Source organism: Micromys minutus (genome assembly GCF_963924665.1).
Source record: "Micromys minutus genome assembly, chromosome: 1".
Lineage (NCBI taxonomy): Eukaryota > Metazoa > Chordata > Mammalia > Rodentia > Muridae > Micromys > Micromys minutus.
The window spans coordinates 55,067,941-55,084,355 of record NC_137969.1 but is presented as its reverse complement, the minus strand read 5'-3'; the positions used below and the strand labels follow the sequence as shown (position 1 = coordinate 55,084,355).

Below are 16,415 nucleotides of genomic sequence, written 5' to 3'. Positions count from 1 at the left end.
CAGCCTTGGTCCTGTAACGCCTCAGCCATCCTCGGCTAGGGGTGAGATTTCATAGTCCCCTCTCTACGTTTGGATTCGGTTGGGCTTGAGCTTGTACAAGGCTGGTGCATGCTGGTATGACCACCATGAGTTTGTGTGTCTCATCTGAAAGACACTGTCCCCTTGTATTGGCTTACCACCTCGGGTTCCCATAGTCTTCCCGCCCCTTATTCGCCAATGATCCCTAAACCTGGGCAGAGAGAGTGCAGGATAGAATTCCGTTCAGACATAATCTCCTCCAGTCTCTATGTACCTTGGCCCGTTCTAGGTCTCAGTGTTAATTGCCGTCTACTACAAACAGAAGCGTCTCTAACGAGGCTTGAGGGAACAATCTAGGGCTCCAACGGTCAAGGGAAGAGTCCATTGCATGCTATGTCCACGTGGCTTGGGCCTGTGACCTGTCTAGTCACAGGTTCTTGTGCCAACAATTGTGGCAGGGATGGGTTCATGTCTCGGAGCAGGACTCACACACACCGAAGGTGTTTGCTTACTCTCGTGACGTTCACGCCAGTCTTGCTGCGATGCCAGATCACTCTGCAGCCTGCTGGGTGGACAGCTAGGTGAAGCTTTTTTTTCTATCTCTTTATGGATACGTTGCAGAGTTTGTTTAGGGTTGCTTTCCTGTCCACAGACACGGGGTTATTTACTAGATCGTTATGCTGAGGTTCTCTGCAAGAATGGATAAGGCTGTTCCCAGGTGCATGGATTATTAAACAAAAACTCCCACCACCAACAAAACAATACAGACTATTGACCTCACTCCCAGTTTTCCACCACAACTGGAAGGTACATGCTTGGGTTGCTGGACATAGAATCATCATACGGGAACCTGGCTGAAACTCCTCTTTCCTAAAGTAGTAGCAGTAATAGTAACAACAACAACAATATAAGAGACATTTTGACAGAGATGTTGTTGCAAAAGTTTTCAGGCCTTCTTCCCAGTAAGTCGTTCTTGGTTGCCTGAGGTAATACAGTCTCCTCTTGACAGCTAAGCAGCATGGAGTGTGTGAGTGACCTTCTGGTCTGTCCGTGGCACTACAGGGCACAATGCCCATGGTTGCACGTTGTGGCAGCCATTGTAATGCAGAACTCTGAACACAATCAGTTCTTGCATATTTTTACTCTAGTGTCACTTCCAGGTGACACTAACAGCCCCCTTGAGTCCTGCCACCCACTCTCCTTAGCTAACCTCCGCTGTCCCTCCCTGACTGGTCACTTGCTAGCCTCTAGTGAGACTTGGCTTCTTTCCTGTTCAGAATTCCACACCACTCCCCATCTATGTCTTCTGCAAAGATTCATCTCCTGTCCTCTGAATTCAAAAGGCTGCTCTGTTGTTTCCCTCACAGAGAGCAGAACCAGGTTCTGAACTGTTCCCATCTCTGCAGTGTGGACCAGCTTCATCCGATTCAGACTCTTCGGAACCCAGCAGACTCTAGTCCCTGTCCTTTCCATCCCTGTTCCCTCTTAGGGAACCCGCTTATGCACAAAGGCTCAGAGTGGTCAAAGAACATGGAGCCAATGAGACGGCTCCAGGGGGAGATGGCTCCAGGGGGAGATGGCTCCAGGGGTAAAGACACTTGTGCAGAGCCTAAAGACCTGATTTGGATCCTCAGGAGTCACAAGGTAGAAGGAGAGAACCAACTCTCACAAGTTGCCCAGTGAACACCACCATGATCACCATCATACACATGCATGTGCACACACACACACACACACACACACACACACACACACAGAGGGAGAGAGAGGGGGAAGGAGAGAGAGGAGGGGAGGAGGGGAAGGGAGAGAGAGAATAAATTTTTAAATGTATGTTTAAAAACATTTAAAGATTTGAATGCAACTGCCCCCTGACAATTCTGCACGTTTCCCTGACCATGTAGGCTGCTCCATCTTACGGCAATGACAGTACGTGGCACACACAGGAAACCAGAGGCCAGGAGACTAGGATGCATTATGTTCCTTTATTGTGTTGTGAATTGATCTTTGATTTACAACAGTTCTGCCTACATGTGGGTAGATGTTCATAAATGTCTTCTCCTTCCAGCTTCCAGCTCTATGAACAGAGAAGGCTTCATGGATGCTCTTCTACTTGTGAAATCAGTAGAAATTTTCTAATAAAGTTACCGCATTTTAGTCTTGGGAGTCTTAGCTTGGTTTACCATGGGTTTAATTATCCAAGGCTGAGATGTTGGTAATGGGTAGATAAGGCATCACTTCTTAAGACTAATTTCAGTCGTGCAAAGTAAATCCTAAATACAAATATATTAATCAACATTTGAAGAACTCAAATCTTACTTTTCTAAATGGAAAATACAAAAGGAAAAGAAAAAAAAAAAAATCCTGCAGAACCCAACCACAAGTCAGATAATCTAGAATTAAGGAAACTGGAAAAATATTTTGTTAGCATTGGAGCATAGAAAAGGCACCCAGCTGACTGAAGCGTTAGCACATGGTACACAAGAGCCTGGTCAGAGAGCCTAATGCCTTCTCGTGTTCTTCTTGTCTGCTTGGCCTCACACTCAGGTCCCATCCACAGCTTTTTCTTGACTTTGTCACAGTGAGAAAGCAAAACGTGGCTGAGAAAAAAATCTGAGGACGACATGCTTTAATATGGGTTGGTTTGAAGTTCTCTTTGTGCATACGGTAACTGTATGCATCACATGTGTTCATGTGGGGGGGAGTATACATGTGTGATCATGTGTGTGAAGCCAGAGCTCAGCACAGGGTGTCTGCTTTGATTGCGCCCCATCTTCTTTACATAGGCAGGGTATTCACAGAACTCAGATCTGATGGATTCAGCTAGAGTGGCTGCACAGCCAGGTCCAAGTGTTCTCTCAACTCCACCTCCCCGGCACTGGGACTGCGCATGCGCATCACTGAATGCCGCGACTTCGTGTTCGGGCTAAACCCAGGTCCTCATTGGCAGCGCTTACAACAGAGTGTTCTCCCTATCCCTTTCAAAGTCACTTGCTTTCTAGAATTTTGCATTTATAATAACTGGAAGGCGGAAACCAAAGGAACCCTCTCAGCTGGTCGAAATTTGTAAGCCAGAGCTGATCTATTTTCGGATAAAAATACCAAGGAGAATAAATAAAAAGGCAGAGGCACGAGAAATCTCATTGGTACGGAGTGAGTGGTGCCCCATGAAGATTAACCCTTTTCCAAACTGCAGTAAGCACACATAATGCTCCTTGATGGGCAGAGCGGCCCCTGAGCCTCACCACATTGGCTTTATTACTGCAAGCAGCGTGAAGAAGCTTCCTCAGGGCTGAGGTGGATGGGCTTAGTGAAAATGCTCCACAAAGACCAGAGGGAAAGCTCTGGAAACTGCTGGATCATCAGATCAATAGACTCAAAGGTGACTGAGTTAGGTAGCTTTCTGCAGTTTAAACATTTGCGCAGGGACTATCCCCACGCAGCCTTTTATTGACAGCTACAGATCAATGGTAATTTTTGATCATTTTCAACCTACATAAACCTATTGACCCCTTGGCCACCTTTGGGGCACTTCAAGTCGTCAAAAATAATCAGAAGAGATGGTGTAAAATTGTCAGACTGCTGAAGACTCCGCGTAGTCTCACGTGTCCCCAGGAGCGGAGTTGAGAGGTTAAAATGTAGTTCAAATTGCCATCAGACCCTCAACTGGCCAAGCATCCCACAGAGTCCCATCTTCATGCCTCATAAGGGACACACTGATTTGTATCCCAGCTCTGACATGTCTGCATATAAATTTTTAAGAAGTGAAAGGAGCTGAATCTCACTGGAACTATCAGATGGAGAAAACAGATTAGGATTAGTTCCACAAGAAATCTCTTTCCACTTATCCTGTGGAGTGAGTTATTCCTCATCCGGTGCATAACAAAAGCCAATCTACTTCTAGAATAAAATATGTGGGAAGGTTCCCAGCGTAGACAAGATGTTCTAAGAGAACCGGATGTGAGGATAAGTGGATAACCCGGCAGAAAGTGGCAAAAGCGTACAACACGAACGAACAGAGGCAGGATGAAGCTCCAGGGGCTGAGTGCTTCCATGGCGTGCAGGACCACGTCAGATCGGGTACGGTGGCCATGAAGGCCACACCTGGGAGGTTCTCCATCACACCGCAAATCCAAAGCCAGGCCGGGCCCCATGGGAATCTGCGCGGAACACCGAAAAACTACAGGAGAGGAGAATGAAGTAGGAGAAGGCAGAGTAGTGAAAATTAGAAATGGGGGAGGAAAAGAAAATGGCAAGTCCAAAACATCCAAAGGGAAAAGGAGAGAAGTTGGGAGGAGGAGGAAGACACAGAACCTGGAAAACACGGGATGGATAAAAGTGATGGTATGTGTGGGGGGAGGGGTGGCTCTTCAGAAATAACAAAGTAACAAGAGCACTCCTCCCCTATAAAATGTGATTATATATATATATCAAGGTAAATGTAGGCCAGGTTAGAAAAACACTATTAAAATCACCCTTTGCAGGACCACACCTTGAAACATCTGTGCCAGGCACTGCAGGGATTTGTGCTCAAGACACACACAGGCCATCTTCCTGCTTTGGACAGTGGAGGTTTGCAGGCGGGGGCATCTTGAATCCTTTCGCTTTCAAGGATTGGAGCCATAAATGTTTATTAAAAGAATCTATAATGAAATCAGTTCTGTTTTCCCCCCACTGGTTGCGGGGAGTATGCCGGAAGACAGAACGGCCGGCTGTTAATCACTAAGTCCTCCTGTTACGGAAAGTGTTTGATAGTATTGCCATCTAGGGGCTGAAGCTGACTGTAACGGAACAGGTGCCGCTGTTGACAACATACATATGCTTTTGCTTTCTAGCCCACGTGCTTTTCCAATTTCTATGCCCAAAACTGTCTCTAAGTGTTGTTCCAACAGTCGACTTTCTTACCCGGTGATCTGTTAGAGGTGATTCTGTGTCACTTGGGGGCCTCTGCTTCTATTGGCATCTATTACTGAATCTTCTGAACAAAGAATTATTCTTTTTTGCATTATTAATCTTACCCATGTTTGCCCTATTTCCAGAGAAAAGAAGCCATTTGTCAGAAAAGGTTGCTTGTATTGGGACTGGAGGCGCTGTCGGATTTAATATTCATTGTGGTCATTCTGGTCCGATGCTATGTTTATCTAAAAGACCAATCCAATGTTGTGGAGAAATAAGTTTTAAAATATTCATCATCTAACTTTTAATATTTAAAAAAAGAGAAATTAGTATTTCTGTAAAATTTGTTTCATAGTCGGGCCGCTTAGCAAATGTTTAAATATTAAAAGATTTCAGGAGGTTAGCGTGTAATATCATAATGAGACTCACTGAAACAGGAAAATTGACTTTATGAGTCTCCGATCCATAAAGGAAATTGTATTTTCTCTGTCCAGGTTTCTCACAGAATGAGAGCAATTGCTCGGTTGAAACTTAAAACCAAGAACATGAAAGAGAAGCATCAGAACTCGGTCTACAGTTTTTTAGTTGTATATGCTTTTCAGTTTTCAAAATGCCATTTGGAAGTCCCCAGTGTGAGGACCAGACCATTCTCATAACCGTGCCTAAGTTCTCAGCCACCAACTGTGAGAAATAACTCCTCCTATCAACGTCACATTTAAACATCAGCTGATGCACGCTTATCACATGTAAATAGCATTGCTCAACCAAAACTTAGTCATGGTGGTTTATACCCAGTGGTCATGGTTCACGATAGAAAGTATCTCCTTTCAAAGCTTGTGTGTGTGTGTGTGCATGTGCGTGTGTGTGTATGTGTGTGTTTATTCATGCATATGTTGTTACCCCTCTGTTGCAGGCATAATTCCTACCTTAAACAGATATATCCCTCTAGCCCAGATTGGCAAAAAACCCCCAGGGCCTCTCAGAATGTTAAGAGTCTTAGCTCCAGTTAAGTTATGCAAAATATGTTAAATGTCTCTCTGCAAACAAGAAACAAACAAACAAACAAAAATAATTCTGTGATCCCCTTCTTATTTTAGATCAATAGAGACGGCATTCTCAAAGCCTAGATGACAATCACTTTGGGCGCTCCTCATGGTCTTAGTTCCGCTGCCGCTAACGAACAGGAATAACTTGGAGTTTACATTAATAATAGACTTCTCCAAGGGGGGTTGCACGTTTATAGTTCAATGGCTCACTGCTGTTTTCTCAAGTTTGTCTCATCAAATTTGTAAGCTATAAATGCACACCAACACAGTAAGTGGGGGAGGCTGGGAGGCAGCGGGGTCTTCTGAACAAACAAGCAGCACCAAGATTAGGACTGTCCCTGGCAGCTCTCCCAAGGACTTCCCTTTGGCCTGGTGACACTCTCCTCTGAAGTCCCTAGCATGCAACTTGGGGCCCTGGGTCTTCATGAAACTAAACGTAGTTCTCATCCTGGTCATCACAATTTGTAGGTTCTGATCTCTGAAAATCCAAAGCACTTGTGATTCAACTTTCTCACCTATCTGCAATCATACATACATCAGTGCGATGATTCTCAACGTTCCTAAGGCTGTGACCCTTTGTGAAAGTTCCTCCGGTTGCGGTGACTCACCCCCCACTACAAAATTATTAGCATTGCTACTGTGTAACTGTCCTTTCACTACTGTTACAAACTGTATGCAATGTAAACACCGCATACCCAGAATATCTGATACTCGACCCCCAGTCTGTAAAAGGGTCATCCAACCTCCAGGTTGAGAGCTGCTACATCCCTTGCTGTATCCAGAATGTCGACAAGAGCCAGCAAAACAACACCTACCTTCTCCCCAGTGCCTTGGCTCTACAGGTAGGTTATTGTTGCTAGAACTGTGCATCCCGACTTGGCCATGCAGCCCAGAAGATAACCTTCTATCAGCTTCTAAAGGACACCTAATCTGCCAACTTTCTTACAGGGAACAAGCCGTCAAGCCCATCTCTTTGGCTTAGAACCTTTCACAACTTACCACATTGGCGTGGTGGCTGTAAACAGCGCAGGAAAGGTGTCAAGCCCCTGGACCCTGATTAAAACTTCAGAATCTGTCCCAAGCGGACTGATGAACTTTACAGTGGAGCAGAGAGAAAATGGCCGGGCTTTACTGCTGCGGTGGTCAGAGCCAGAGAGGACCAATGGAGTGATCAAGGTAAAGTCCACCCTGCCTTGGGAAGCCACACCGGTCATCTTCCACATAAACAGATGAACCCTCACATGCCATCGGGTCACTGTGAGAAAACCAGCTTCACAGCTGGGCTAATTCTCCTTGATGGCTCCTCGAGGCACTTCACCCTAGATCAGTGAAGAACAGCTGGGGGAGGGGCGCTGTGGGCCCAGCAGTGTGCCAAGATTGCTTCATCTAATCCACCCATCAGCCTCACTAGGTGGGACCACTAAACTTCATGAGGCTCATAAAGGTTAAATAGATGCTTTGGGCAATATTGCCAAAGAGGAGGTGGGATTTGAAGTCAAGGAGTCCCCAAAGCTCTGAACTCTAAATGACCCTGGCCTTACTGCCCCCAAAGCTGCTTCCTTTAGGAGTCTCCATAAGACTTACCTAACTGACACCCTGCCTGCTTCACTAAGTAAGACACACCTGTCTGCTAACCCCTTGACTTCCACACGTAGCCCTGAGGAGACTGTCTATAAAGTGGGACACAGAAAAGTGTCACCTCAACAAGCTGGCGGTATAAAAGAGTGAGCAGCTCACATTTGAAGCACTGACACTCCCCTCCCCGGCCCACTCGAGGTAGCCCTACCTCCTCTTTTTGACATCCTTCCCAAGGTTGGCAGCGATTGAGCCATCAGTCTTCTCTGACTTTCCCTCTCTGGTCCTTCCTTGAGGCAGGAAGGCAGAATTCCCGCCACTGCTGCTGTAGTCACTGCCTGCTCCTATCTTTCTCCCCAGATGGTGGAGGTGGCCAAGGGCTATTTCACAGGCAAACGCTAAGACTAGACTTCAACACAGGGTCCTTTAAGACGAGAAAGAAAGGAAAGAAGAGCTCTAGCCCAGGGTTCTCTAGGACCAGCACTAACCTCCTGAGCCTGTCCCTGGGCTGTCCCTCTGCTTAGCTGGAGCTATGCCAACAACTGAGACAAATAAAAGAGGCAGGCCACTTTCCACCAGCAGACATCAGGCAAGGCTTCCTCTAGGGCAAGAGACCTAAATCCCCAACCCTAAATCCTGAATCTTGGCTCTCAGGCCCTCCCCAGTGACAGAGCTGTCCCCTCTGTCCAGCAAAGCTCTTCCTGTGTTTATTCCCCCTCCCCGTGACTGTCTCTCCGGAATGTGATTGACAATAGGAATATTGACTCCCCTTCCCTTCATCTGCATTTCACCAAATATTTATTGAGCTTCTACTAAGTGCTGTGCACTTATTCAAGAGGGAACAAGACAGAAAAGGCTCCTTGCTGTCAAGGCCCTTACATGGGTATGAATAAATGCAAGGGTGGGGGGGGGGTGTTGAGTCAAAGAGGAACAGAGGCCCAAACAGTAAGCTGGTAAATAAACAAGCCAGGGAGATTCAGGGAGTCATGGATGCTATAAAGAAAATTAAATAGAGTCATGTAATTATGCCTGCTCAGGCTATTTTAAAATGGATAATCATTTGAATTGAGTTGACATTTGAGCTGAGCCCTGAATGACAAGACAGAGGCAGTCATGTGAAGATATGGGAGCAAAAAAAAAAAATGTTCCAGACAAAATGAACAGCAAATGCAAGGCCCAGAGGCAGGAGTGACCTTGGTGTGTTCAAGAAAATAGAAGAAAGCTTATGTGGATGGAACATCGGGAAGGAGAAGATGGCACCAGGAGAGACTAGAGGCAGGGTGGGCCTAACCTTGTGGGCTGTGACAGGAGCTGGGAGATTGTTGAGAGTTCAGTGGAACAGTATCAAAGGCTTTAAGCAAAGGAATAATACCAAGATCACATTTCCCACCCTGACTGCACACTCGTGACCTGTGAGAGACTAGAAGAGTTTAGAACCTGTTGGAGAATTCAGGGTAGAGTTCAAATTGGATGGCTCAAACCAGAGTGGGAATAGTAGAGATGAAAATTACAGGGCGTTGGAAATGTACATACAGAGTAGAGAGGAGATGCGTGATCATTGTCCAGGTAGGAAGTATGAAGGCAGGGGAGGTGGTGTCTCCTCAGACTGGCTTCTGGGCTCTGGCCTTGAGGTGTTAGCTAATTGCAAAGGGAAAGTGTGAAGAGGAACAAGTTTGAGGGCAAGTAGATAGTCAGAGGTCAAAGTCCAGAACTCCACAAGAGACTGTCGCTGAGATGTGTATGTGCAGTCTGTTAGCAGGCAGCCATGTTTAAAACCATGATGAGGGCAGAATCTTCATGAAGAGAAGGTAGTTAGTGACAATGAGGAGATCCTGGAGTCGTGCACTAGGATACAGGGAATTTGGGAATCATGAAGAGGAAGAGTAGCCAGAGGAGAGTGACATGAGAAAAAACATTGAGGGGTAGGGATGGGTGAGTAGGTGGGGAGAAAAGAAAATCAAGGAGGAAACATGGTGAATGTTGCTGAGATGAGAAAGAGACACAAGAATGAAAACTAGGAAAGAGCAAGGTCACTGAAATCTTGACAGGAAGATGCTGTGCTAAAGGACACCCTAGTAGGGTGGCTTTTGGGAAAAGATGATCAAGAAGATGGAGGCTCAATGAGGAAACTTAGGTGGGAAGGAGAGCAGAGACGTAGGACAGTAGCCAAGAGACTGAGGCATTGAGACCTTTATATAAAGATCAATAAGATGCTGGAGCACACTTGCACACTAATGGAAACAGCCAGAGAGTGAGGGGACCTGGTGATTGAAGAGATGATGTGGATCATCCCAAGAGTGGCATTCATAGAAAAGGAAGGCAGAATGACAGCAGGGGTGGCTTTTAAGAGACTTTAGTCCTGCTGAGGATGACTGGAGGTACTCTCAAGCTTACAAACCCATCGCTAGCTGAAAATCTCATTGAACTGAAAATCTAAGCACATAACCTCCTAGTATCATTGTTTGGCCTACTTTAGTTATTCCTTAAACACACTTAAATTAGCCTTCAGTGGACCAAAATCATCTCGCACAAAGACTTTTTTATGATAAAGTATTAACTTTGTGATTTGTGAATATGAAACTGCAGGTTAAGAAAATGGCTGTCCCAATATGTCTGCTCACCAGACTGTAGAGATACTGAAGGTCAGAGACCATATGGAGTATCAGTCTCAGGACTGACAGCAATATAAGGGTGACAGTAGGCAGTATAAGAGCAAGAGAGCCTTCCTAACTTCATCAGTATCTCAGTGGAGTAGGTGGGATGTCAACAAACAACTCTTAAGAGCGAGAACAGTGCTGGCAGTGAGTGGGGAGAGGGTAAGATATAAAACAACTACTTTGGACAATAAGAGAGAAAATGCAAAGTGGGGAAAGGGGTTACCATTTGATAATTAGCTAATAGAGATTTATGAAGCAGCCAGACAGTATTTGTCAGCTCAGTGTAATGACAAATGATTGCTGCAGGGGTTAAGGCTCTGTACGTGATGAGCACAGATGGGCTCGCCCAGACCAAAGGCACCACCAAATACACAACCGACTCTTCTGTGGCTTTGAAAACATTTCTCTCTCCTGTATTATTAAAACCATGTAAATGGGTGTACACACACACACACACACACACACACACACACACACATGCCTGTATAACATGATGTGAGCCTACACACACACATACATATATACCTAAACATGTATATAGTTGTATAACATGATGTGAGTTCACACACACACATAGACGTAGATGCACTTTTTCCACCCTCAGATCCTGTAACAGGATGGCTAACAGTATAGCCCCATTTCACAGAAAGTTTGGAGGAAGGCGGATTGCTCATATAAACCCCATGTACCCTAATCAAGACTAGATCAGAGGTCCAGGTTTTGAAGCTGGTTCTCCCTGTTCAAACCTCATGAGAGCCATGCAAGTGTTTTACAGGCTGAGGCCTGGGCCACTGCTTAGATGTTATCCAACTTTTTAGATATTATCCAAGGTTCTTGTGGACCTTATATATGGCAGATCCCGTGTCTAAAGTCAGCATCTGAAGTCTGATGGGTTAGGACCGCTGGGGTCAGGTAGGCATGTGACTGTTTCAGAGGAAGTAAGCAGCTGCCAGGACCTCAAGGCACTGACATCCTCCTCTTCTTCCTGCAGGCATACAACATCTTCAGCGATGGGCTCCCGGAGTACTCGGGCCTGGCTCGACAGTTTCTCTTCAGACGCTTGGCCCCCTTCACTCTCTATACCTTGACCCTGGAAGCCTGCACGGCAGCAGGCTGTGTCCACTCTGTGCCCCAGCCTCTCTGGACAGAGGAAGCTCCTCCGGAATCTCAAATGGCTCCTACCATCCAGTCTGTGGAGCCCACCAGTGTAAGGCTGCACTGGTCTCAGCCGGCTAACCCCAATGGGAAGATAATTCGTTACGAAGTAATCCGCAGACACTCGGAGGGGGAGGACTTGGAGAACGTGATGTTGCAGGCAGACGGGAACACTGTTTTCACGGAACACGACACGGAAGGGAACGGATGGGTGTACGCTGACACAGGTCTGCAGCCGTGGAGGCAGTATGCCTACAGAATCTGCACTTGGAATTCTGCAGGGCACACCTGCAGTTCTTGGAATGTGGTAAGAACATTGCAAGCACCCCCGGACGGCCTGCCTCCACCAGAAGTGTCCTATGTATCTGTGAGTCCCCTCCGACTGCTGATTTCCTGGTTTCCACCCCAACGCGCTAACGGTGTCATCCAGTCCTACAGACTTCAAAGGAATGGAGCGCTTCCTGCCCTCGGTTTCAACGCCAGCACCTTCAGCTACACGGACAGCCAGCTGCTGCCCTTTTCAACGTACAGTTATGCAATCCTCGCCTGCACAGGGGGTGGTTGCTGTACCAGTGAACCCACCAACATCACAACTCCTGAGGCACCCCCGTCAGGAGTCAGCCCTCCAGTTCTTTGGACCATCAGCGCCCACCAGATAAATGTGTCTTGGTCCCCGCCATCAATCCCAAATGGGAAGATTGCTAAATATTTGCTTCGATGTGATGGTGAAGAGCATCTGGCTGGGCAGGGCCTGTCCTTACTGCTCTCTAACCTGCGGCCTTTCACTCAGTACAGTATCTCCCTGGTGGCCTGCACAAGCGGAGGGTGCACTGCTAGTAGGGTAGCATCCGCCTGGACAATGGAGGCCCCACCAGAGAACATGGAGCCGCCAACACTGCACATCACAGGCCCAGACTCCATAGAAATTACATGGACACCTCCAAGAAACCCACATGGCCAGATCAGAGGTTATGAACTCCGGAGAGATGGAGCCATTGTGTATGCAGGTCTGGAAACTCGCTATCATGATTTTACCCTTACTCCAAGTGTGGAGTATAGCTACTCCGTGACTGCCACCAACAGCCAGGGCAGTGTCGTGAGCCCACTTGTCAAGGGTCAAACCAGCCCCTCAGCTCCCTCGGGTTTACAGCCCCCAAAGCTGCATGTAGGGGATGCTCCTGAGATCTTAGTGGACTGGGACCCTCCAGTGAGGACAAATGACAAGATTATCAACTATACACTCTTCATCCGTGAGCTGTCTGAAGGAGAAACCAGAACCATGTACATTAACACAACACACAGTTCTTTTGGCACGCGGTCACTCACAGTAAAGCACCTGAAGCCGTTTCACAGGTAAGCAGCCAATCTGGGGTTTCCTGAAGCAAGCCATTCATTGTCTTTTCTGTTGTACCTTTGGTACCAATGAGGCTCCCAAGGGAAGATGCGTGAGGCCGGCTCCTCTCATCCTCCTTTAACTACAGCTTGCTTTCTCAGCCTCTGAAGAATAGAAAACTCTTACAGCTGATGTTTAGATTCCAGATTTCCAGACCTGTTGACAGTTTGTCACCTAGAGTAGATCCTGAAGACATGGGGCCAATCCCCTACCTGAGTTGCAGGCCATGAACAATTATTAAGCTGAAAGGAAGGCTGGAGAGATCACTCAGTGGGTTAAGCACTTGGCACCCAAACATGATGACCCGAGTTAGATCCCTAGCACACACAGAACAGGTTTGTTGCTATAACCTCCATTAGTGGGCACATGACGGGTGGAACCAAGACCACCGGGTGACCAGTCAGCTGCACACTGGTTGAGTCAATGACCTGCGGATTCAGGGAAAGACCCTGTTATCCAAAAATAATGTGAAGAGTGACTGACAACCTCAGGCCACTCTCTAGCTTCCAAACACATTCACATACATGTACACCACACACACACACACACACACACACACACACACACACACTCATAGTCATGCATATTCATACACACATATATGTATACACATACACACATATACATATACACACTCACCACGCATGTTCATACACCCATATATACACATATACATATTTATACACACATACACACACATAGACACATAATTACACACTCACACACATAGAGATACATACATGTACACACACATAGACATACAATCACACATGCACACTCACAGACATAAACAAACATACATGTACACACACATAGACACACAATCACACACGCACACACATAGACATACATACATGTACACACGCATAGACACACAATCACACACGCACACTCACACACATAGACATACATACTCATACATATACATACATATATATACACATACATATTCATATATACACATATACACATATACACACATACATATACACACAATCACACACATTCATACACACAACTAAAATGTATCAATCAGAATTTGTAGCCCCACTTTCCACTTCCTAGGATAATGGAGTCTTTTGAGTGCTGTATCTTCGGCACTCCCTCAGTCTTGAACTCATGATGGCTCAGATAGCAACACTGCTAGTATGTGCTGTGCCAGATCCTGTCTGGCTTCTGAGAGATGCATTGAGTTATTCTACAGCAACATTGTTTCCAAAGCTTCAGAACCTCTGAGCATTTCCCCCTTCCCATTTCAAGTACTGGACAAACCCAGAGAAGAGAATAATAAAGGATATTTTATGCATAAAATTTAATAAAATTAGTAGAATAACTCTTTTAAAAATTATTTTGAAGTCTGCAAAGGCATTGCTATCCAGCCACCACAGGTAAAAGTCAGCTATAATTATGATGTCCTGGTGTGTAGATTAGACACTGCCACGGTCATCTCTGGTGTATAGTGCTGTTTGAATGAAGCATTCATGGTCTTGTGCACCTACTCAGGGCAATTATTTAGCATCATATTAAATATTAAACAGTAATTAAAAGCTCTTCAGGTATTCTCCACAGCTAATCTACATGCTATGTGAGTTGGCTTTTATCTCAGGACATTTAAAAAGCCCACGTTGGCAAGGAGCCCTGCATTTTGTCAGTTTCCTCTTTATGGGACCGCAGCACAGGTATCCAGATCATTTCCATCTGACCCCTCTTTGAGCCCTGATACCTAAAAGGATATCTAGAGAAAAATGGCTCCCCAGATGTCTAAGCAACACCCTTTCTAGAGAAAATAAATGCATACAAAGGGTAACGTGGTAATCCTAGGAAGGACACCTAGGGATGCTTGGAGAAGTGAAGTCGTCTTTGTCAGCTGGTACCATCCATGACACTGGGGACCTATAGAGAACCACAGCTGTATCAGGTGGTTTCCTGTTCTTTTTGTTTCTGTGGATCTTAAAACATATTAATATTTACTAAATACAATGAAAATTAGTGTGTCTATTTTCGTAAACCCCAGCTGTTCGATAGGAAGCAGTTTAACAATCTTCTAGAACCAGAAAGAAAGTGCCCTGGACTTCGTTTGATGATGTTGTTGTTGCTGCTGCTGCTGCTTCTGTTATTGTTGCTTTTAAGTGACAGTCCCATGTACCCACTATGGACTAGAACTCATTACATCATTAAGGATGATCTTAGACTCCCGATTCTCCTGCTCGATCCTCCTTTCATGTGCCAGAACTACCAGCCCGTGCCACCTCAGACAGCTTGTTTTGTTTGTTTAAGACAGGGTCTCACGTCACCTGGGCTGGCCTTGAATTTCTGGTCCTCCTTCCTCCACCATGCGGGGATTACAAACTTTCACAACTCTGCTCAGTCAGGGACGGCCAGGGCTAGGCCTTTGCTCATTCTAAACAGGCATTTCACCAAGAGAGTTAAAACCCTCACTTGACCTAGGACTTTAAAACTACCCACAGTTCATCAGGAAAGGCCTTCCCCGGGTGGAGAATCAACACCACTTGACAGTTTTTTTTAGCCATCTGACCTGCCACACATACACAGTGGTGGACTTGCTCTCCAATCAACTGGCAAAACCAGCCCAGTAGAGATGTGTAAGACAAGAGAGGTAACACGGGAGACACAAGGGATGGAGGTGAACTGCTTTAGGTGCAATTCAAGCTGCTGTGATTAAGTACTGAGCCAAACCCAGCTTAACAGGGGACGGGCACTCATGTGGGCTCCCAGATGAGTCATGGTTCACCAGTTCATCATGGTGGGGAAGTCAGAGCAGCAGGAACTTAGGACAGCTGGTCATATGACAACCAAAATCAAGTAGCAGATTGGGATGGGTGCCGGGGCTCAACTGACTTCCTCCTCTTTGTTGAGTCTGGGACGCCCACCCCAGGAGACGGTCTTACCAGCTCTTGTTTCTGGCTCTTCCCACCTCAGTGACGGTAACCAACGTGACCCTACATAGGCATGCCCACGCCCAGAGGGTGATGATCTCTCACAGGTGTGCCCAGAGACTCTTCACTTGGGTGTTTCCAGATCCTGTGAGCTGACGATTCACACTAACAATCACTGAGTCACAAGGAAAATGAGAAACGTAATTAAGACAGGAAAAAGAAATGCAGAAGAGAAAGTGAGCAAGAGCAGACCAGGGGACAAACAGAGGAAGGGGGGAAACAACTGGATCCAGTGGAAATAACAGGGGACTACAGGAAGCCCCTCTCGCGGGAAAGCTGGGGTGTCAGGAAGTCAGCTGGGCATTAGAGCAGCAAGCACTCATGATACCTTCTTTATGACAAAACATAATTGATTACTAGAGCTTGACTGGGTAGTGATAAGGTGTCTCCATGATGGATAATCTAGTGTGTAGGGGGGTTAACTTTGCCCCCCAGAGGTCTTCGTGTGAGGTAAGGGAGCCTGTTTTAAGATGTCAGGTATCAGGTGAGAAGATTCATTACCACAGAGAACACAACTCGGCAATGCTCCCTCATAATCTGAGAGTACTCCCAGGGAAGGGCTCTGGCCGCACAGTGGGAGGAGGCTGGGTCGCATGCAAGGCTGTGTTAAGTACCTCTCACAGTACCTGAGTTCTCATGCTGCAGAGGAGACCAAGACTTTCTTCAGACATCTATCTTTAGGAAAGAACTGACTACTCACCAGACAGAGGAAGATCTTTCC

General features: G+C 46.3%; 1 protein-coding gene across 1 annotated transcript in view; it reads left to right on the top strand.

Annotated features, from left to right (window-relative positions):
* USH2A (usherin) overlaps positions 1-16,415 on the top strand; it is a gene marked incomplete at both ends in the record, with an annotated part of 645,989 nt that overhangs the window by 586,898 nt on the left and 42,676 nt on the right. The window contains 2 exons of the mRNA XM_080923960.1: positions 6,906-7,133; positions 11,181-12,697. Of these exons, the coding sequence (XP_080780086.1) occupies positions 6,906-7,133; positions 11,181-12,697 (1,745 nt within the window). The remainder of the gene's footprint in view (positions 1-6,905; positions 7,134-11,180; positions 12,698-16,415) is intronic.